A 23,800-nucleotide genomic window follows, 5' to 3' on the forward strand; every position below is an offset into this window, starting at 1 on the left:
TTCCCCCTGTTCACACTCGTTCTCTCTTTCTCTCTCTCTCTCTCTCTCTATATATATATATCCCTGTCTCAAATGAATAAATAAAATATTTTTTTAAAAATCTCTGTACCAGGGGTGCCTGGGTGGCTCTTGGGTTAAGCCTCTGCCTTTGGCTCAGGTCATGATCCCAGGGTGCTGGGATCGAGTCCTGCATCGTGCTCTCTGCTCAGCAGGGAGCCTGCTTCCTCCTCTCTCTCTCTGCCTGCCTCTCTGCCTACTTGTAATCTCTGTCTGTCAAATAAATAAATAAAATCTTTAAAAAAAAATCTCTGTACCATTAATCTCTACTTGAATGTAAAATATTTTTTTTTTTGTATATTGACATCAAGGCAGACTTGCCTTGCAAAGGAAAAAGATCAAGGTATCAAAGAGTTCAACAGGAAAGTGGGGGAATATAGAAGAGCGCAGAGCCTCAATCAGTGTTGTTTACAAGGAGAAAAGGGGAAGGACGGAGGGCAGCAAAATCTGGGTTCTCTCGAAGCCAACAAATATTTACAAATTTGTCTTCTCTGTCTCTCTCCCCCACCTCCCTTCAATTTCTTTCTTATTTCTTGCTTTTTCCCATCAAAGAAAGTACAGAAAGGAAAGAGAGAAGAGCTTAGGAGTCAGGAGGTCTGATCTTTCACACTCTGGTTTTGCATGAAGGATTTGGCTTCCACAGGTTCAGTGGATTGGCAGGTCATGCTCTATTTAACACTCAAGTAGTAAAAAAGTTGAAATCGAAGGGGTTTTATAGTGAGTCCTTACCTCGCCTTTCTAATTGCAGTCATACTTTTTAAATAACTTGAATTATTCGACCACTTTATTTCAGCAGCGAAGAGCTGTCAGAATACATATTAAACCAAAAAATACCTAAAACCAATGCTGGTTGGAGATATTTGTAGATGTCAACTAAAGGAATTTTTTTTTAAATAAAGACATTGAACACCCTGTAGTGAATATTTCTATGGTAGCTTCAAAATGGTGGGCTTTTTTTTTGTCACTATAAACAAGACTTTGAAATACTACTTTAAAATGCAATGCAGCGGGGCACCTGGGTGGCTCAGTTGTTAACCATCTGCCTCGGGCTCCTGTCATGATCCCAGGGTCCTGGGGTCGAGCCCTCCATCAGGCTCCCTATTCAACGGGAAGCCTGCTTCTCCCTCTCCCACTACCCCTGCTTGTGTTCCCTCTCTCACTGTGTCTTTCTCTGTCAGACAGATCAATAAAATCTTAAAAAAAAAAAAAAATGCAGTAAAGTGGTATCATTGTGAAAGTTAAAAAAAAAAGTGCATATTTACATGGTGATTGAAATGATTGCCCTAGTATTATGCAAATGGATATTCATGGTTCAGGATAAAATTTCCCTAGCTTTATCTCAAGCAGTGCAGATTGTGTCCTCTGGGAAAATGTAAGAAAACTGAGAAGTGGTTCTGGGGAGGCCAAAAATACTTAACAATGGTTCAAGTGAAGAATTTAGTGTATGGATTTTGGATTTTCTATATTGAAAGGGCTTTAATTGCTTCGTGAACTACGAAAGAGGAAGTAAAAAACAGCCTTGGACCATTTCATCTACATCCTTCTGAGTTTGAGCAAGTTTGGACAAAAAGTGTTAATAAAACCACCGCCCCCTCCCCCCATGCTTCAGAGTCTAAATACAACGTGAAGACAGAGTTTGGGACAAAGAAGAAAATAGCTTTATTGCTTTGCTTGGCAAAGGAGGTTATGGCAGGTTATGGCCTTCAAAAACTTCAGGCCCTCCCATAGGAAGAGGCTGGGGGAGGGGAGAATTATAAGGAATCCTATCTAGCCCGTTTTGACAGAATTGTGTAAGTGCTACCAGCCCTTCATCTTGTGGACAGGGGTCCCGAAACAAAAGGCTAAGAAAAGAGGAGGGGAGGGTTGGGAAATTGGGAAAGAGAGGAAAGAGATTACTTTAAAATAGAGCTTCATGGGGCGCCTGGGTGGCTCAGTGGGTTAAAGCCTCTGCCTTCAGCTCAGGTCATGATCCCCGGGTTCTGGGATGGAGCCCCGCACCGGGCTCTCTGCTCAACAAGGACCCTGCTTCCTCCTCTCTCTCTGCCTGCCTCTCTGCCTACTTGTGATCTCTGTCTGTCAAATAAATAAAATCTTAAAAATAAATAAATAAATAAATAATAAAATAAAATAGAGTTTCACCAAAGCATTAGTGCAGCCATTTTGATTTTTGTTCAGCTTTATGGATTTAAGCGGCTTCAAAAGAAGATTGACTAAGATTCAGTCATCTTGAATGTGTCTATAGCATAAACTTGATACTCAAACTTAAAAGTGAAACAAGTATTTTAAACATACAGCTTAATCATTTTATTGAATTCTGGTTTAACACTTCTGTCATTCTCACATGTTTCTGAATGTATATTCCCAGGAGAGAACTGTGCTATAATCTAAATACAATAAATAAATGTAACTATATTTAAGGTTAAAATGCCGCTTTAGAAGTTTAGGAATATATAATTCATGTAAAGGAAAGAGAGAGAGAAAAAGGGAAAGAGAGAGAGAGAGGGAGGGAGAGAGGAAGGAAGGAAGGAAGGAAAAGAGAAAGAAGGGAGAAAGAAAAGAAAAGAAAAAGAAAAAATACCTTTAGAAAATGTGGCTGCATTATTGGCTAAGGTAAGTTCTCACTATGTACTATAAACCAAGTAGCTACTCTTGGGGAATCTTTGTAATTGTTAGGAAAGAGATTTGGGAGAGTAATGTTAATAGAACTAGTTAAGAATTTCAAAATCCTGGGGTGCCTGGGTGGCTCAGTGGGTTGGAGCCTCTGCCTTCAGCTCGGGTCATGATCTCAGGGTCCTGGGATCAAGTCCTGCATCGGGCTCTCTGCTCAGTGGGGAGCCTGCTTCTCTTCCTCTCTCTCTCTGCCTGCCTCTCTGCCTACTTGTGATCTCTGTCTGTCAAATAAATAAAATCTTAAAAAAATTTTTCAAAATCCTATCCTAGCGTTCACTCTATGACTCTGCACATATTACTCGACCTCTACACCTTTATTCCCACACCTGTAAAATGGGAATGATAATGATGTAGGAAAGATATTAGGGTTCAAAGTCAATGGCCACAAAAGAATTCTTGAGATGTCTTTGGTGCAAAAAGGTGATTTTATTAAAGCACAGGGAAAGGACTCATGGGCAGAAAGAGCTACACTGGGGTCATGAGAAGTGGCCCCTTTTGTACTTTCCAGTCGGGAGGGGGTTAGTGATAGCAGAAGTCTGTAAGGAATTTTGGAAGCAAGGCTTCCAGGAACTTGAGGGGGCTACATATTGTTGGGAAAGGGTCATTTGTTATTGTCTAATAATACCTGAACCATAAGACCCTTCAGCTATATATCAGTGGGTCACATACTTGGGGGATGAGGCGTGCCAACACGTATCTTGTGGAATAGAGATAAAGGGAGTTTCCTAAGGAATTTTTATATGTTAAGGTGCACTTATAGGATCCTGGAGGTTGGGCTAAGGTTAGCTTTTGCCCTTAGCAAAGTATTAACATTGAGGCAGTTGAGTCTCAACAGGAATGTCACTCTGCCTGTTTCAAGAACTTGTCAATGGGCTGTAGATAGTAAGGAAATTAAATTTTTTTTCTGCCTTTGTTTCCCACATCAATAATACCACCCACCTCATAAGGCTTTAGTGAATGCTAAAATACTTAAAAGCAGTTAGGACAAAACCTTACAACATGGTGGGTGCTCAGTAAATGTGAGCTCTTATACTTTATCCTTTTTATCTTTTGTTGGCAATATTCACAGCCTTTTTATTTTTTCCTTATACAGGACATTTTATACAAAGTAATACAAAACTAATATAATAAGATACCATAGAAACCTAATAGAGCAGATCATTGAAATGTAGAGACATGAAAACAGGTTTATTTTAAGCAGAACACCACATGCCATAGATCAGCCTAATGACGAGTTTAGCTCCTTCAGTGATCTGTGGGTGCCAACAAACACATCTAAGAAGCCAAAGCTCTGGTGACAGGTTTCTTCCTTTTTTCCCTCCTACCATTTCATAGAATGCTCGCTGACTTGAAACTAAGCTGAGGTGAGCGGTAATGAAATCCAAATAAAATACTCCTCCATCCGCAAGAGGTCAAACTTGAATCCCAGGAAAGCACAAGCAACACCATGCTTAAAGGATTTCGAACAGCAAATTGGTGATGCAGCAGCATATAAAACTATAACTAAAAACCACTTCCACTGAAAGTTTCAGTAAACTTTGGAAGGCCACAGGGAGTGAGGGAGAGGGAAGCGTCCCCATCCAGGAAGAGCACAGAGCACACATATTAGGGTTTGTAAAAAACCCTCATTCTTTGACGAGTTGGCGAGAGCTTGCTTCCAGTCCAAATAACATTCTCCAGAAGTTCCTGGGCTTCTTGGACCCCCTGTCTTGCAGCAACTTTAAGGAGTATCTCTACATCCCTAGAAGAGGCAGTTGTTTAGTCAAATGGAGAGAAGAGTAAACCAAAACCACCTGTGCATCCAAAGTTTAGGCTAAGGGCCACATTAACACCTGTTTGGATTCATTCTAAGGTATTGAGGAAAACACGTGCCATTTCATCGGGGTTTCCTCGTAAGTGTCTTCATAATAAAACCAAAGCCACCCGAAGAAATAGTCCTAAAGTGTCAGAGTCTGGCTGGATCTTTTTCCCTATTTAGAAGAGTTTTTCTAGCCAAGACTCTTAGGTAATGTCTGAGACCCCCTTCTTGCAAGCAAATTCCATATTTTTGTTTGGAAGTGGTAATTAGAGAGGGGCCCCGTTCAACATGCCTGTCCATCAGTTGTAAAACTACCAACTGTCAGTAATAAGGGAACATACTGACTACACCATTTTGACTTGGCTGCCTCAAAGAGATCATTTCAAAATTTCATTACCAAGTAATGCATGCAACCAATATCCCTGAGAGGTATTTCAATTCCCAAGACTCACTCTATCCATCAGTGCCTCACTGAGACTCTCTCTTTCTGAACCTTGTCTACCCATCAGTCTGAGGTAGATTAAGGGATGGGGCTTGAAAGAAGGGGTTGTACACATTACTTGGTAATGGAATATATGTCAGTTACATTACTGGAAAAAAAAAAAAAGCTGAAAGTTTAATGGTTTATTTGAGGGACTCTATCAAAATGTCTCTGCCTCAAAATAGCTGTATAAAAAATGTCACAGATTATGAACTATTCAAAAACATTAAGAACTTCTCCAGAGAAAATAGCTGTACTTCTCTTGATGACTATAAGTAACCAGAAGAGAATTAGTGCAATAGACACAAAAAGAATTTGTGCCCAAAGAGAACTATTCACTTATATTTTTTATGCTTCATTCCGTTTATACGAAAAAGTCATAAGGCCATAAAGATGATACATACAGGGTACAGGAGACTGTAAGGACCATGAAGTAACCGGGTCTTTCATCTCGGGCTAATGGAATGCCTTAAGAATATCATCAGTGGAATCTATGCACATGTATGAATCTTGGATTCCCTTACTTTGTGACTTTTATCATAACTCATAACAATGTAAGTACCTAAAAAGGTGAGAGTAGGAAGTGAACTATATATAAAACACTTTTGTCTGTCAAATGCAGGTAATACATGGGGGCAGGTTTAGAGAGAATGACATCCCAGCTCAAAGGGGAAAGACAGCTAATTTCATTACCCTACTTCCATGGACCCAGTCATGTTTTTCAGTTTTCCTACTGCCAGGTTAAAGGAAGCATGGGGATGGTCCTGCTTGGAGGCTTGTCTAAAAAAGAAAGGAAAAAAAAAAAAAAAGGACAGGTTATATGGGCCAGAAGGGTGGTGGGGAGTGAGTATGCAATAAAAAACAAGGAAACAGTCCCTCGAAAAAGCATCTCCTCAGTAAAACAAGGGCATTGTCAATACAAATATGTAACCATTACTGGGAACCATATTATCATAGATCTAGACAAATGTTAATAAGTCTCTTTCATTAAAAAATATCTCTCATTTGAAACAGGTGCAATACTTTTTTTAAAAAAACTAGTGTAAGAATATTTAAGTTTAATGCACATACTAGTCACCCAAAACCTTGTTGAAATGAAGTTTCTGCTCTAGTAGGGTTGGGTTAGGGTCTCAGATGTTGCATTTATAACAAGTAGTCAGTCACCAACCACATTTAGCTCCTCTAAGAGAGCCACGTCATTCCCTTCCTGATTCTCAAAGTTCGTTCCTCTGTTGGCAGATGAAATGTATCAGAATATCCATTTTAAACTTTGTGTTGAAATGGGTTTCTTAAATGGCTTCCTCTGCTGGTTTGTGTTTACTCTAACCACTGTAAACTTCTACAGCGGTCGTTTGACCTGGCTACACATTTACAGTCACTCAGGGAAATTTTTCTGCTCACTGAAGTCAATCTGGAGCCAAGCATCAACATGTTTCAGGACTCACCAGGGGATTCTGATATGTCACCAAGTTTGTCAACAACTACTGTAGAGAGAAGAAAGGCAACATCTGAGAAGAATGAGCCCATCAATTCATGGGTAATAGCAAAGCCATGAATGTGTTCACTTCTCTCTCAGATAATCGAACACTTCTCAGGATCATAAAAGGCTGTACATCAGCATCTTCTGATAGTAATATAATGTGACCCATGCATAATTTTGAATTTCCTCGTAGCCACATTAAAGGTTTTAAAAGAAATACATAAAATTAATTTAAATAATATATTTTATTTAACTCTGTCACATTATCATTCAACATATAATCAATATAAAGAATTATTAATGATAAAACTTACATTCCTTTCTTCAAATTAAATCTTGGAAATCCAGTGTGTATTTTCCATCTCTGTTCAGACTAAACACATTTCACATGCTTTTTGTGGCTAGAGGACGCCATATTGGACATTACATCTCAAAGAGTACTATAACAAATTTCCACTTTAAAATAAATTGAGACTGCATGAACTCAAGGCCAGTTCTCTATATTAAGTGACTCTGGCTTTGCCCCTAAGTTGTCCTTATTTTCTATCACAGTCTCCATATAAAATGGAATTTCTAACACCTCAGAGCCTATTTATTTCCATTTCTTAACCTCTAGATTGTACAGTGAAGGGTTCCAGTGTTTGTTTCCAAAGTCATTCTTATTTTCTCAACTGAGCATATAATATGGGTTGTTTTTCTGTGAGGACTTATCAGGCCAGTACTACACACTCAGAATTGAGAAAGCTGTGAAAAATTTAGAACACTGAATACAAACCAGTTGAATAAAATTGAAGCCAAAAAATGGGCTGAACAATAAGTAATATGTACTTCTACTTTGAAATTTCAAATTAATGTGTCTCATGGTTAAGAGTTCAAGATTTTAATAAGCAAGGTAATGCTAACACAGAGCACTATTAATAAAACTACTGATGTGCTGACACTTGACCTAGAATGTTACACATACTCTGATTTAGCTCTTTTAAAGCTAATCTATTCTTTGCTTGTGTGGTGTAGACTGCTTTTCAGTGCATCAGCCACATCCCCTCCACCACTACTCCTGCCTCTCCACAGGCGAAAAAAGTAGAGAAGATACCAAGACTTTAATATTAAGGGAGTTAATATCTCTATCTTATTTTCATCCTAGGAAAAAAGCACCAAAATCCTAAGATTTTATATTTCAGCACTTCCTGAAATAATTCTGCAGTTCTGCTTTTGGTAGCTAGTATCTTTCTTACCTAAACCAATGCATTGCCATCTCTTCATCCTTCACCACACCAGCTCCTGGGTAAAACAAAAAGATATCATAGAAAAAAGAGGACTCTTTCAACTGCTTGACGTTAAAACAGTCTATAATCCTACAGATACAGAAATCCAACCAGCAAGTTTCACCCTGCACCGCACCCCCAACACCCTGTCACTCCCCAGTAAAATACACACCAGAAAAACAAAGTTACCTTTCAGGTATCTCTGTCCAACAATAAGCTGGGCACTGGCATACCCAAAGCGAGCATAAAGATGTGCCACATGGAAATGGAAGCTCTGGGAATACAGCCAGATGTACAACAGAGAGATCATGGTTCCCATTGTGACCAGGATCTACAAAAAGAAAAGGAAAGAATAGTGTGGGGATCTACATCAGATATGGTTCAGATGTGTAAGTAATGAGTCTATCTTGACAAAGGCATGTCAAGATGAGACGCATACGATTTAAAGATGAGGTGTTTCCTTAATAGGTCTCTGTTGGGAAAAATCATTTACTATCACTAGTGTTTTAACTTATTTGTAGTCACTCTGTTAGCCACTTTTCTTGGGTGATGCAAGACAACTAGATTGGGTAGTTAACTAGGATTGAATGCTGACCAGTATGATCTTGGCAGTTTATAGAAGGGGGTAAAATGGAGGTGGAAGAAAAAGAAAAATAAAATGAATTAATGTGTTTGTTCTTTGGGCAGAAACATGATGGGGGGCTAAGATGAAGAGGGAGGTGTTGCCATGCCCTACCACGGTCTAGAGAAGGCACAGCCCTGGTTTATCTGTCTGATACTGTCAGCTGCTTCTACGGAAACCGAAGACCTTCAGACCACACTTCCAGCTTCCTCCCTAAAATGATGCGGGTGAGTCAGTGGCATTCAGAAGACAAAGGAAGATAAGAATTCACAGTTTATTAGGGCTGCCATTAATAAAGTATGAGAGACTGGGTGGATTATACAATAGAAATTTATTTCATCACAATCTGGAGTGAGATGTTCCAGATCAAGGTGTCAGCAGGGTTGGTTTCTATAGATGACTGTCTTTTTCCTGTATCTTCACATCATCTTCCCTCCGTACAGCTCTGTGTTCAAATTTCCTACTCTTATAAGGACATTAGTCATATTGGATTAGGGCCCATACTGATGACCTTATTTTAACTAAATTACCTCTGTAAAGAACCTGTATCAAGTATGGTCACATTCTGAGGTACTGGGGGTTAGGACTTTAACACATGAGTTTGGAGTGAGGGGGGACAAAAATTCAGCTTATACCAGTAGTCTAACCCAACAGTATGAGGATACTTCCTAAAAGAACCAGTGGAATGGAGAAACTTTAACATCATCCTTCTCTGGCTTGAACATGCCACTCACTTCTCTTCAAGAAGTCCTCCTAAGTGAGGTTCTTTCCCATCATGAAAAAGCTGGTACCTCAGCAATGGATTGATGCCCAAAACAAGTCTATATTGTCCAATAACCAACCCAGCACGACCATTACTATTTACAGAGCCATAGCAAACACTCTCTGAGATGTCAATTCATGCAGATGTCAGGGACTGACAGGAAACTGGGGAAGCCTTGACGTGCAGCAAGACCACCAACTGTTCCACAAGAAGTTTAGGGCCCCAGATCCATCCCCTGGTTATACTCAGCTGGCTTCTAAGGAGGAGCTTGAACTCTGAAAGTCAAAATGCAGTGGGACTGACCTTTTCCCTTTTGAATGCGATTCTACTTCAGGGAGAAGATAAAAATGCAGCTTCTAACCTAAAAACCCAATTCTGAATTGCTGGTATAAAAGGTAAAAGTCTATTACTGATTTCTATACCAAGAACTGAACTTGAAAATAGACTATTTTAACTCAAGTGTATTAGCCAAATAAGTCAATCAGGAATTGAAAACATGAGGAGTGACAGAGGGGGTTTGCAGAATTTAATTCAGAATTATTATAAGTACAAAACAAAGATCATTAAATATTTTTAATGGTCATATTGAAGATATAAGACAAAAGAAAATGATAACCTTATCATAATTCAGTATGGACAAAATAATAAGTTATAACTATTTATATTTATATTATAAATATATATTTTGTTTATAAGTTATATATTACTCTAAATAATTTCCATAATATAATTTCAAATTTGATGACATCTCTCCTCCCTCATTAGGGAACTATTGGTTATTACAACAATGACTGGAAAAGTCTATGTGTCAATCCGTGTGTGTGTGCATGTGATTGTACTAGTGTTCTTTGTTGTTAGAGGTGTATTTTGTTTGTCTTTTTTGGTGTATGTTGGGGTAAGTATTTTATTTTAATTTTTTAATCCTCTCTTATCAGGACATCCAAAGTCATCTGTATTGATTTTGCTTCATGAGCAGGTGGTCTTTTACATATTTCTGTATGCTACAAGGTTTCACAGCAGATGAATGTCTGTTTTGAAACTCTTCAAATCCTTTTTGAAATTAGTTTATTTATTCAGTATTTGTTTGGAATGTGTCTGATATTGTTCTGATCATTGTGGATAAAATAGTTAACAAAACAAGCAAAATTCACTGCCTTGTTGTAGCTTGTATTATAATTGGAGTAGAAAAATGAAGGAACAGACAATAATTAAAACAAATAAGTAAAACATATGCCATATTGAATGGTAATAAATGTCATAAAGAAAGGAAGGAGAATAGAGAATAATGTGAGGTAAGGTTTACAATTTTTTTAAAAAGATTTATTTATTTATTTGACAGACAGAGGTCACAAGTAGGCAGAGAGGCAGGCAGAGAGAGAGGAGGAAGCAGGTTCCCTGCTGAGCAGAGAGCCCAATGCGAGGCTCGATCCCAGGACCCTGGGATCGTGACCTGAGCTGAAGGCAGAGGCTTTAACCCACTGAGCCACCCAGGTGCCCCAAGGTTTACAATTTTTAAAAGGATGGAGCCAACTGACTGGTTCAGTCAGTAGAGCATCCAACTCTAGATCTGAGTCATGAGTTCAAGCCCCACGTTGGGGCTTGAATTTAATTTTAATTAAATTTAAAAATTTTAAATTTGATTTTAAAAATTAAACTAAATTTAAAAAATAAAAATAAATAAAAAGATGGATGGATGCAAAGGATGGGCAAAGAAAGGTAGAGAAGAGTTTATCTCAAAGAGACTTGTGGTTGTAGTTTTATCTAACGGAATAAAATCCAATGAGTTTTACAGGAATTCAAGAAAGACTTGAGAGAATTACATCAGCAAAACACTTGCAGCTTTAATCTAAAAAGACAGATCATATGAAATTAAAAGAGGTCATTAGAGGACCCCCAAATTTCTACTTGCAGAAAGCAGGCTAAGAAAAGTACTCACCTCCAAACACGTGCTACGTTTTATGAAGAAAGGAAGGATAAACCAGAGAATGGAACCAACAGTTCAGAGGTTGGAACTAAAAATTGAAACAGAGATTGGAACTAAAGGTTGGAACAGAGGTTGGAACTAAAAGCCCTAGAGAATTATTCCCAGAACTTGAGACCCAAGGAACTTCCAGTCTTTGCCTGGCTGAACTTCAATATTGCTATGAATTGAGAACTCCTCTGTGACTCCCACTTTAACCCTATTTGAACTAACTTGTCTATGACAGTTTTTCTATGCCTGTCTCACCATTGTGTGGTGAATGCATGGAGTCAGATAACTTGTCTCTAGTCTCACAGCTCACAGATGGAAATGATATTCAAAGGGTTGTACTTAAGGAAAAGTGCACGGAGAGCCTCATTCACCTCTGGACCTGATTTAGATGTTGAGATTCTAAAGGTTGAGGTGATGCTATAGTTGGATGAGAATTTGGGGGACCTTGGGAGGTGGTGAGTATATTTGGCACATAGGAAGGAGGCGAATCATTGGAGCTGGTGGGCAGAATGTGGTAGACAGCCTCCAAATTGACTCCCAATGTTGACTGCCTACTGGTATTTACACCTTTTATAAGTCCCTCTCCTTGAATGTACGCTGAATCTAATGACTCAGTTCTAGCCAATAGACTACAAGAGTGATAGGATAGCTAATGATGTCCTATCATTAGCTATGTCATTTGTAGGGCCCAGTACAAAATGAACCTGTAGAGCCCCTGGTTCAAGAATTACCAGGAATATTAAGAAACTAGAGCATTAAGCCAACTGTGGGCTTTTTAAAGCACAGGGCTCTATGCAAATGTATACATCACACAACCACGAAGATAACCCCAGATGTCACCTCTCTGATTAGATTATAAAAGACTGTGATACATGTCCTTTCCTCTCTCTCTCTTTCTCTCCCAGGACCTCCAAAATGTGACCCCGTTTCTTATTTGGAAATAGGGTCTTTGCAGATACAATGAACTAAGATGACATTATACTGGGTTAAGGTGGGCCCTAAATCTAATGACTGGTGTCCTTACAACAAGGCCATGTGAACACTCAGAGACATATAAGGAAGAATACCACGTGGAAATATGGATTATATGGAATATATGGAATACCACGTGAAGAATACCACCATGGAGACAGAGATTGGAGTGATGTCCCTGCAAACAAAGGAACCTCAGAATGACCAAAGCCACCAGAAGCAAGGAGAGGGGTGTGGAACAGATTCTCCCTCAGAACTTCCAGAAAGAACCAAACCTGCCAACAACTTGATTTTGGACTTTTAGCCTCCTAAACTATGAGAGAATAAATTTCTGCTGTTTTTGCCCCCTGCCTCCAAGTTTGTGGTACTTTATTATGGTAGCCCTAGGAAACAAGTATACCCTTCAAAGCAAAGACTAGACAGGATTACTGTCTATTTTAGAGATCTGAATTCCCAAATGTCAGGGTTCCTGTTTTGTACTTTAACCCACTGCATGGCCAGCTATCACTTGACTCTCTGGGCATCCCCCCCGTGAGACTCGGAGCTCAGAGAACTGGCACAAATGCTGATGCTCTAGCCACTGTTATTGCTGTAGTAAACTGTCCTTTGTCTCTGACTCATAGTCTCACATCTCCTGCCCCTGTCCGTGAAACCCTCTCACATGATACATCAGCTCCATGTAGGGAGTCTCAGACCCTTCACTGTTCTTGACTAGCCTGACAGAACTTGCTGATGAATTGGATATGAAGAGTAAGATAAAGAGAAGAATCAAAGATAACCCCAAGGCTCTTGACCCAGCAGTAGGGGGAATAGTAGCTCTATTTCCTGAGACGGGGCAGACTGTGGCAGAAAAAGTTATTTCATGTTTTGCATTCTGTGCCTTGATTACACCCTGAACTTACTGAAAATTCCATATAGTTAAATCAGCATCAGCAATTCACTTAAATGTTCTAACACTTGGCTGAATTTTTTCTATTTTTGTTTTCCAAACATGATGAGACATGCTTGTTAAATTTCAAAAGCAATATATGTACATCATAGCTGTTAATATCTATATCACAGCTATTATCGCCATTTAAAAAGACAATGAGGTTTGTTTATAACTGCTGGCTCATAAGGATCACTATTTCCTTTTTCTGAGCATTTACAACACATGTTTTTTACCGCTCTTTGTGATTCTTGGATCGTGAAATATCATGATCAAGGGGCACCTGGGTGGCTCAGGAGGGTAATCAGCTGGCTCTTGATTTCAGTTCAGGTCATGGTTTCAGGGCCCTGAGATGGAGCCCCTGGGCAGGCTTTGCACTCAGTGGTAAGTCTGTTTGAGCGTTCTCTCCCTCTCCCTCTGCTCCCTCTCCGTTTGTGTGTGCACTCTCTCTCTCACTCTCTGAAATAAATAAATCTTAAAAAAAGAAAGAAAGAAAGAAATATCATGAGCAATGAAGCAAAAATTCACGGCACCTTGGTGGCTCAGTGGGTTAAGTGTCCCACTCTTGATTTTGGCTCAGGTCATGATCTCAGGGTCTTGAGATCAAGCACCTTGTCAGCTCCACATTCAGTGGAGAGTCTACTTGAGATTCCCTCTCTCTCCCTCTGCCCCTATCTCCCTAAAATAAATAAATCTAATAAATAAATAAATAAATAAATAAATCTTAAAAAAAAAAAAAAAAGAAAGAAATTCCCTGAAAGTTGCTGTGGGCAGGTGGCTTTGGCTTCCTTACCTTTGGCAGTAGTGCTTATTGCCAATGAGTTGTGCTAATTTGAGATCCAGTAAGGATGGATCATACAGTTTCGAAAGTTGTTAAGATCTCTGTGAATTATCAGACTGGTGTGGTAAAGAGTTGGCATGCAGAGGAGGCTACTGAGTGGTTGGAAAAATTATTGCAATGAGAAAACAAATTAACTGTTAAGCATACAAGGAAATGTATTGAAGATGAGAAAAACCACATTTCTTACTATCTGAGAAAGAACTGACAACACAAAAAATCTGCAAGGAAGAACTTCCTTACCACACTAATCTTGCTCAGACCTGGATTCACTGACATCTCCACAATGGGAAGGAGTGGGAGGGCAGAGAAAAAAATATGGAAAAAGATGGGAAGGGAAGGAAAGATGAAAAGTCAAGGAAAGATCCCAACAGGATATTTATATATTATATTTATTTATATTTATATAAATATTTATATATTTTATATATAGTTATATGTAATATATATTTATATATAATTAAAATTTATATATATTTATATTCTCAAATATATGCACACACACAAATATATATCAGCCAGAGCCTGGTGATGCTCTGGCTACTGTATATACATAGGTAGGTATACAGATAGATGACTGTTCCATGGTATCTGTTCATGACTTGCACACAGCAACTGAGCTTCAGTTGGTGTAAGTCAGGTTAAGTATATTTATGGACAAAATATTAGCTTAACTGAAAGAATTGTCATAAAGTGGATATGATCTGAAAAAAATTCCTATAGGGGCGCCTGGGTAGCTCAGTGGGTTAAAGCCTCAGCCTTCATCTCAGGTCATGAGCCCAGGGTCCTGGGATCAAGCCCCGCATCAGGCTCTCTGCTCGGCGGGGAGCCTGCTTACTCCTCTCTCTCTCTGCCTGCCGCTCTGCCTATTTGTGATCTCTCTCTGTCAAATAAATTTAAAAAAAAAAAATTCCTATAAAGAAACCATGGAGTGAAGTGGATACTAATGTTATAAGGCTTAATGATCAAGGAATTTCATGGGTGTCTGATTTGTAGGACTCCAATCACTGGAATCAGAGTACTGGGTTTGGAAGTGCTTAGGAGGAAGGGTGTAGGGGTTTATGACTTCTCTTTGGGCCATATTTGGCTCAGAGAAATGCTATAAAGCAGACTGTTGGATATGGGTGATGGGGAATTCACAGACAGATGTCTAGACTAAACATTTGAGCCACCTGAATAAAGGTAGTCATTTCCACTACATACACTTAACAACATTTTAATTTTACATATCAAAATTTCAGGTTTTGAAAGCTTCTGATCTCTTGTGATCTTTCTCCATTGTCAATAAATAGAATTCTATATATATTCTAATGTTTTTAAAGTAATACTTTTTAAAGTAAGGACAATCTGGGATCCAATCTGGGATCTTAGAAGACGAGTTCACAGTGTTTCTTTTTTTTCACGAGTAAATATATCAACAACTTTTTATATGAGTTGCTTAAAAGGGCCACTTGAAATCAGCTGTTTCATTTCTTAAAGCAAGCAATTTTCAAACATACGAAAAAGAAATTAGATCACCCACGCATCCACCAGCCATATTTGGTTGGTTTATATTTTGCCATATTTGCCCCAGGTATTTTTAAAGAAATACAACATTGTAGAAATAATAACACAGCCACTCTCAGCTCTTGCCTGCTCTCTTCCCAGAGGTAACCACCAAGCCTGCGTGAAGGGTATAACATTCTAATGAATGTTTTTCAGCGAGGATGGGCTTCAGTTGGCTATATGAACAGGGGTAAAACTTAAAAATAGATGCTAAGGAGAAAAAAGAGAAGTTTCAAGCTATTTCAGTATTTCATATTTGAGTGAAGATAATATTTAACTTCAATAGCTTCGCTAAGGCTAAAACATCAAATTGCTTTTCTCTTGGTTGGAATTTTCTCCACCAGCATGGTGTTTCTACCAATAGTGATCAGAAGCCAGAGATCATCTTACAATTGCAGTTCTTTTGGTAGAAAGCTTTTAAAACACAAAATTCATTAAGGGGAAACTAGTTCTAAATAGATCTTTATGTCATGACATGACTGGAACTAATATTTCAGTCCCTGACTAGGGGCAATTCTGTATGTTTGAGGACATAATTTGTGCTAAACTCTGCGGTCACAAAGATAAACATACGACCTGAAACTTGCTCTCAAGCATTTTCAAGTTGCAGAGCAGAGATATAAGCAAATTGCAAAACAGCATGATAAGCACCTTAATATAAAGATGCAAAATGTATAAAGTTCCAAGGCGAGAGAGGATGGTATCTCATTCTGCCCTATTGGATTTCTTCCAAAAGTTCTGCCACTGATGTGACCAAAGTTTTTTGGCCTAGAGAATAGTTAACATGGTTCGACTTGTCCAAAATTAAATTCCCTACCTTCTCCCTCACAAGTAACCCATTCCTCACTTCCCCTACCTAGTCCCTCCTCATCAGACTCCTGACGTCTCTTATGCCGTCACCTCTCCTGTCCCTGCTGTCACAGACCTATCTTGGCCACCACCATCTCACCCAGAATTATTCAGTAGTCTTCACCTCATCAGGCTTGAGCCCCCCAATCCATCTGTAGATTAACCACCTTTTTTTTTTCTTCCAAATCCATGTACCCACCCTATCACAGGAGGAAAGCGGCCACATCCAGCTGTGAAATAATTTCCTACATCTCTCTCTTTTGAAGACAGCTTTGCCCTATTGATGGGCAACACTCACCTTCCTATTGTGAGGAGCATTTTTCCATTATGTGTCCATAATCATGTTAATTTCAATATATGAATGCTGTTCATACAGCAGTTAAAGAAAACACACCCACTCTTACAAGTTCCACAGAGGAAACGATGTTTTGTGTATGTTCCTTTATCATTGTGTTATGTTTGATGTATGTTCATTGCCTGACTGTCTCATACACTGTGGCTCATTAAATATTTGAATGAATGAGTCTGAATGGAGTACAACCTGAATTTAATTTACAGGATTTAAGGGTTCTCTTTCTTCGTTCTTAGCTACAATTCTTAAGAAGAACCAGTTTAGGGGTGCCTGGGTGGCTCAGTCATTTGAGTGCCTGCCTTTGGTTCAGGTCATGACCCCGGAGTCCTGGGATCAAGTTCTGCATTGGGCTCCCTGCTCAGAAGGGTATCTGCCTTCTCCTTTCCCTCTGCCTCTCCCCTCTGCTCGTGCTTGCTCTCTCAAATAAATAAATAAAATCTTTAAAGAAGAAGAAGCTGTTTAGGTCCTTTATGTATTTACTGAAGCTCCTAGCAGTGCCTGTCAACCATGCATGCACCCCTGTGATAGAAAATACTGGTCCTGGTTAACACGAAGGCTCAGGGAGGGAAGGTGCAGGGCAAAAACTTGAGAGAACATACCAGGAATGTTGTAAACTACGGTTAGCTAAGAGGCAGCTACAATCATTAGTTACAGGAACGTTAATTCTTGAATGCCCCTCGAATCATAGTTATATGGACAGAAGGCTAAAAAATTTAAGTCCAAACTTGAATGAGAACTGACTTTTCTTCTCTTATTATATATTAAAAAGTAAATTCCAATAACTATAGTATTTTTTTTTAAACCAGGTCAGGAGTGAAAAGGGACATGTCTGTATTCTGTTTGTTGGGTATTTTGTGGTCAAGAGAGATGCTACTGATATTTGGGGCCAATTTAATCTTAGGAACAAGGTAGAGATTTCACACAAGGAATTGAGTTTGTTTTTCTTTCTTTTCCTTGGGAGCTGAAATCATTTCCCTATCCAAAACTTCATGAATGCCTTTCTAGATTACTTAATAGGCATTTAGCCAGGCAGCCTCATGGAAATTTTCCTGTGAGATAATTTCATATTTGAATTTTAAAAGCATAATCCCATATCAACGGCTTATTCAGTCACTGGTCTTCCATGATCTGGTTAACAATTAGTTCTTAGGAAGCAGTTAGTTTCCTACAAAACTTTGGCTCTTCATGATTGTCAGGCTGTTGTTAAATATGGTGTAATAAATAAATGTTTATGTGTGCTCTCTCCTAAAACCTCACTAAATTGGCAGGAAACCAATGAGAGAGAGGAAGAATGGGCACAAGAAAACAAAAAGATAAAAGAGAATTAAAGCATCTTCCCAGGAAATCTGACTTCCAAATAATAAGAAGTCCATGAAGAAATCAGAGAACATGAAAGAGAGAAAATTATCAAAAAAATGATTCAAGAAAATCTCCCAAAACTGAAAAAACAGTTTTCAGACTAAAAGGTCACACCACGATGAAAGAAGATGTCCGGAACAATGTGGGATGTTTGGTGGGGGGGGGGGGGGGGGAATCACATAAACACATATCACTAAGAAACTTCAGAACATTGGCTATAGAAAATAAGACTCTAAAAGCTTCCAGTGGAGGTGGGGGGGATGAAAAAAGAGGGAAAAATAAGTCACATACCAAGAAGCATGAATCAGAATATACCAGGTATCTGAGTATCAAAGCTATATTAATATCTGGACCATAGTAGAACAATCTTCAAATTTGGAGAATAAAGTATTTCAATCTAGAATTCTACACCTAGTTTAACTATAAAATAATTATGATGATAGACTTGGAACATTTTCCTATTCAGATATGCAGAGGTCTCCAAGTTGAAGTGCTCTAGCAGAATAGGGGGGTGACCCAAGAAGGGAGTCTCAGGATCGAAGATGAGGAATCTAGTACAAGAGGAAGGCAAAGGGAATTTCCAGGATGATATGATGGGAAATCCCAGGAAGGCAGCTAGGAAGCAGGTGGAGAGGACAAAGAGCCCAGACTGGAGCAGCAGAGTGGAACGTATGTCTTCAAGAAAATGGGGAAACTGAGAGATTACCCAAACTGCTAGAAAACATTAAGAGGAAGTTAATGCTTTGTGTAGCAATATGGGATAATTAGATATGGATACATGAACTAAACAAAAAAAAAAAAAAAAAGGAATTATAACTACCTAGAAAACAAAGTTACAGAAGAAAGTAATTAAAGGGGCACCTGGGTGGCTTAGTTGGGTAAGCATCTGCATTCAGCTCAGGTCATGATCCCAGAGTCAAGCTCCCTGCTCAGCCATGAGTCTGTTTCTCCCTCTTCCTCTGCCCCTCTGCCTGCTTGTGCATGCTCTCTCTGTCTCTCTCTCTCTCTCAAATAAATAAATAAAAATCTTAAAAAGAAGGAAAGAAAGAAAGAAAGAAAGAAAGAAAGAAAGAAAGAAAGAAAGAAAGAAAGAAATTATAATCGGGATACTGATGTGGTTCAAAACAGAATACCCCAAAATACAGCACCTTGACGTATTGCATATTTTAAGCTGAGTTTGCGAAAACAGCGGGAACAGGAAGATTTCTCGACCTTCCTCTGCCCTCTTTCCTGAAGCAGATCATAAGACCCTCATTTCAGAAACGCCCTCACTATACCTACCTCCTTATCTCTGAGACCCAGAAGCCAAATGAAGAGGTCTGGCTGAGTTTTTCCCAGGTTGCTAAACTTAGTTCATACCTGTTTCTCCATGACGTTCCACTCTTCCCCGAACCCCACACAGAAACTCTCAGATTGAATAATGTCTTCAAAAGGTCTTCATTTCCTTATGAAGACTCATATGTCATGTAAAACTTTATTATGTACATTTGTACCCTTTTCTCCTGTCTTCATTAACTTATTTTTTATTAAAAACTTTATTTATCTATTTGAGAGAGAGAGAGAGAGAGAGAGAGAGCTAGCGCATGCCTGCAAGCATCGGTGGGAGAAGGAGAGGGAGGAGGGAGAGAATATCCCAAGCCAATTTGGGGTTTGACCCACCACACAGGACTTGATCTCACAACCCTGAGACCATGACCTGAGCTGAAAACCAGGAGTCAAACACTCAATTAACTGAGCCACTGAGACACCTCTGTTCATTAGTTTAATTTTTCAGACAGAACCAAGGACTATAGGAGGGCCAAGGAAAACTTTTTCCACCCCTACGTTAGACTACTGTTTAAATAGTCACAATAATGAAAAACGAATAGTGATTTAGGCAAAAACGGAACTGTAGCTATACTAGAAAGAGGAGAGGATAACTATGTTTGAGGCGCGGGAGAGCAGGGGCTAGAAATAGGGAAATGATCATTAGTCCATAAATTGACCAAAATAGCAATACATGATACATGTACTAAACGAAAAATGCTATTTAGCATTTTTAGCATTAAATAGCATTTAAATGCTATTTAGAAATGTGACAGTGAACACCAGGAGAAATGTCTAAAAGTTTAAAGTGGTTTTCTCTGAGGAGGAATAATTAGGAGAAGGGAGGGGGGAAAGAGAATCACTTTTAGAATTAAACGTCTTATGAAATACTGGACTTTTGTTTAAGATTTTATTTACTTATTTGAGAGAGAGAGACAGAAATAGCAAGAAAGAGCAGGAGCTGGGAGGAGAGGCAGAAGCAGGGAGTCAGATGTGAGGCTGGATCCCAGCACGCCGGGATCATGACCTTAGCAGAAGACAGACGCTTAACCAACTGAGCCATACAGGCACCCCAAAATACCAGACTCTTTAAACTATGTCTGTATACAGCTTTGAAAATTAAAATTTAGTTTAGAAAGGAGAAAAAAATATGATGGTTTTATCATCAGACATGCAAAGGTAATTTATAAGTAATGACAAATGGCATCTTTTAAGTGGGTGAGCTGAGAAGAAAAATATTGAACAGGCATAGACCCTTGTGGATTTCTACTGAGGGCGTAGCAATTCACAGCTAGCCATACTATTCGAGTGCTTCTGGAGATGTGGCATTCCCCTCTTGAACCCCATCACTGGAAAACTCTTCAGCCAAAGCTCAACAGTGCTGCTGGCTGCAGAGGGTGCACATCTGGGGGTGCTTTGTGGACCCATTTAGGTGTGAACAGGGAATAAAAATAGTGATTTCATTATTCCTTGTCACAATGCCTCCAATTTAATCTCACATTTATAGCACTGAGAATGAACACAGCACCAGCATTTAGTTAACTCTACTATAAATGCGAAAACAAAAGAAAACTTGGGCATTCTAAGAGCCAAAGTGGGTATTTGGGGTATTCTGATAAGGTCTTTCTGCTGTACCAACCTGGTAAGTCTTAAATGGTTGCCGATTATAAATATTTTGGAGACATTATTGATTTTAAAGGGCTTAGAACCCAAAAGATCTATTGCTGAATTATTAATAATTGGCATTTTATGCAGACAAAATAGCCCTATAAATTTATCAGCACTTGGCCTAAGAGGGAGATGTGCAGATTCTCCCTGTCTTTTTTTTTTTTTTTTTTTTTAAAGATTTTGTTTATTTAACAGAGAGATGACAAGTAGGCACAGAGAGAGAGAGAGAGAGAGAGAGAGAGAGAGAGGAAGCAGGCTCCCTGCCGAGCAGAGAGCCCGATGCGGGACTTGATCCCAGAACTCTGAGATCATGACCTGAGCCGAAGGCAGAGGCTTAACCCACTGAGCCACCCAGGCGCCCACTCCCTGTCTTTTTTTAATCAGTGTATTTTCATGTAGCTCATGATAATTCATCCGAAGTAGATGGGAAACCTTGGATATAACAACAGAAAAACAAAGAGCAACATGTTTCCTTTCATAGCCCAAGACCACCCATATCATTCAACCTATATAAGTCCATCCCATTCATTTTACGCTTTCATTTGAACGAATGAAACAGGTCCCATTAAAGGAGCTGGCTATTTATCTTATTGCTGGAGGAAAGATCTCGCTCCTAAAGCAGGATCAGGACAATTCCTGGTGTATCTAGCGAATTCTCAGTTATTGGGACTGATAAACGGTAGTTGTTTTCAGGTGAGAGTCAAAGACTAGAGTTCCATTTAGTTGTTTTAAGTTAATGGTAACTGAACATCTCAGGTTTCAACTAAGAGACAGAAAAGAGAGTTTAAAAATCTTCCACAGTTACTTGTGATCTCTCTGTCTCTCTGTCAGATGAATAAATAAAATCTTTAAAAAAAAAAAATCTTCCACAGTACATCTCTGGAACAATGTACAAGGTACTATCGATAGCGGTTGCCTCCAAGGAGCAGGACCGGTGGAGGGAGGTTAGGGGGAAGCTAGTGATAGGAAATGAGAGGGCTTTCTCCTTATACAAAATTCTTGAATTCTGTACCATATACACACAATACCATTTTTAAAAACCTAATTTTTAAAATGATAGATGTGAGGCTGTGTCTATAGTCTTGTGATCTTCATACGATTTCTGTCCTTAAGGCATCAGTGTTGCTGGTTAGCACAGCAATTACAATACTGTTCAAGAATATTCTGTAAAACTGAGCTCTGCGTTAGTATACCCCATAGCTTTTTTTCTTAGGAGTACATCATGACTCCTTCCTAACTTCCTTTGGTCTTTGGTCTCTGGGGTGCGTGTGTGTGTATGTGTGTGTGTGTGTGTGTGTGTGTGTGTGTGTGTGTTTATAGCTGGGAGCTGAATTGTTATGCTCCCTGAAAGTGATCCTAGCTTCCTGTCTTTGGGGGCTGTCAGGTGTGCAATGGCTATTACCCATCAACTGAGAGAAAAGAAATGCGGAGAGATGGAGTGGTCTATTAAAATGCAGCTGGAAGGAGTAATATAAATCAAAACTGGCATCCTTAAAGGGCCTAAGGTTGTATTTCTGGCTGCAATAGATGTTTAAAAGAATAATTAATTTATAGTTTTACGTCTGCTGATTTGCCATTCGCCTTTCCACCACCTCTGCCACGCGCATCAGTTTTACTTACCTATATCTCAATAATCCACTCTCTAAAAACTTAGGGGAAGAGCATCTTAAAATGTGAGTGAGCTGAAAATACTGATAGCAAACCAATCTGGTAGCAGATTGTTATTCTTCTCATATGGAATTATTACTTTTTTAAAAGCCCTAAATTTTTAGCGCTAAGCTCATTTTCAAAGGATAGAAACCTTAACTGAAATTGATAGAAGTCCTCCAATTTTCCGGCTAAGTTTGTATAAATTAAGATGTGTTTATATAATTGCTAGCAGCTGGCTAAAAAAGAAAAAGGAAAAAGAAAAACGTAAAGCTAGCTCTCTGGTGTCAAACAATTATTCTTGCTAAATTTTCACGAGTTTTTTTTTTTTCTTTTACTAATTGTTGCTTTTTAAATAGATTTTCACATTAATTGAGGAAGCCCAGATTTGGGTGTCCATGTAGATTTTGAGAATTTTTTGAATAAATCTACCTTCAATGTATTTTCCAAGAAAACTGAAATAGTTCATCTATAAACTCTGAACTCCGGAGCATTGTGGGCAAATGCAGCGTGGTTCCTATTTTATATAACTATGACTGACGGGCAATTAATCACATGACGTCCTCCTTCCCAGTTCCATCTTGTGCCCTGGAATTGAGCACCTACCTCCCACTTACTCCGTGAACGCGGAGCCTGCTTGTACTTCCAGAGCAGGTCTGCTCCCAAGCCATACTGGTCGCTCGTCTGGGATCTTCTTTTCCGCCTCTGAGGCATCAAGGGCTTCATCTTTTTCTTCTCAAGCTGGCTTCTCTGTTCTGCCTGTGCTCACCGGAAGGGTTGAGGACTTCATTTATTGTGTTTGGCCTGGTGCGGACTCCCCAGGGGTCCTTTATTCTTCCCTTCTCGCAACTTCTATCCCCTTTCATCCCTGCTCCAGGCCCGGACCCACTGGGTAGCTGCTTTTCCTTTTCTGATTTATGCCTGAGGTAGAGCAGCTGTCTTTTAAAGATAAGAACCAGAGAACAGAGATATCAAACGGACATGAAGAATAACATAGGGAAAGACAAAAAGCCCTTTCCCTAAAAATAGCTTTGTTATTAGCCCTTTTTATGCTGAACATCCAGATTTATTTCCCCTGTCGCTCTGTTTGCACAGACCAAGCCAGTCAAACTACCTGACATGAAGAAAAACAAAGCGGTACAGAGGAAATCCTTGACTTCATGCTATTTTTACCAAAGTAATACAGTATAAAGATGGCAAATTTGAATCTTTTTTTATTTTTCGTAACT

At 39.1% G+C, this 23,800-nt stretch overlaps 1 protein-coding gene across 1 annotated transcript; it reads right to left on the reverse strand.

Moving 5' to 3' along the window:
- Nucleotides 1-3,096: 3,096 nt before the first annotated feature.
- LOC131829954 (secretory immunoglobulin A-binding protein EsiB-like) lies at nucleotides 3,097-23,496 on the reverse strand. Its single transcript, XM_059172283.1, has 5 exons — nucleotides 23,178-23,496; nucleotides 7,941-8,082; nucleotides 7,722-7,767; nucleotides 5,700-5,786; nucleotides 3,097-4,468 (listed from the first exon to the last, which is right to left on the reverse strand). Exons 1-5 carry the CDS (start codon nucleotides 23,295-23,297, stop codon nucleotides 4,333-4,335), a joined length of 531 nt encoding a protein of 176 aa, XP_059028266.1. The 5' UTR covers nucleotides 23,298-23,496; the 3' UTR covers nucleotides 3,097-4,332.
- Between the last annotated feature and the right edge of the window lie 304 nt (nucleotides 23,497-23,800).

Source organism: Mustela lutreola, chromosome 1, assembly GCF_030435805.1.
Source record: "Mustela lutreola isolate mMusLut2 chromosome 1, mMusLut2.pri, whole genome shotgun sequence".
Classification (NCBI taxonomy): domain Eukaryota; kingdom Metazoa; phylum Chordata; class Mammalia; order Carnivora; family Mustelidae; genus Mustela; species Mustela lutreola.

Excerpts from the sequence above, each read along its gene's own strand:
- LOC131829954 (XM_059172283.1), bottom strand. The coding sequence starts at position 23,297 with ATGAAGCCCTTGATGCCTCAGAGGCGGAAAAGAAGATCCCAGACGAGC. Across the intron at positions 8,083-23,177 it reads GTTCACGGAGTAAGTGGGAG|ATCCTGGTCACAATGGGAAC; the intron begins GTAGGTGCTCAA and ends TTCTTTTTGTAG. Across the intron at positions 7,768-7,940 it reads TGGACAGAGATACCTGAAAG|GAGCTGGTGTGGTGAAGGAT; the intron begins GTAACTTTGTTT and ends TGTTTTACCCAG.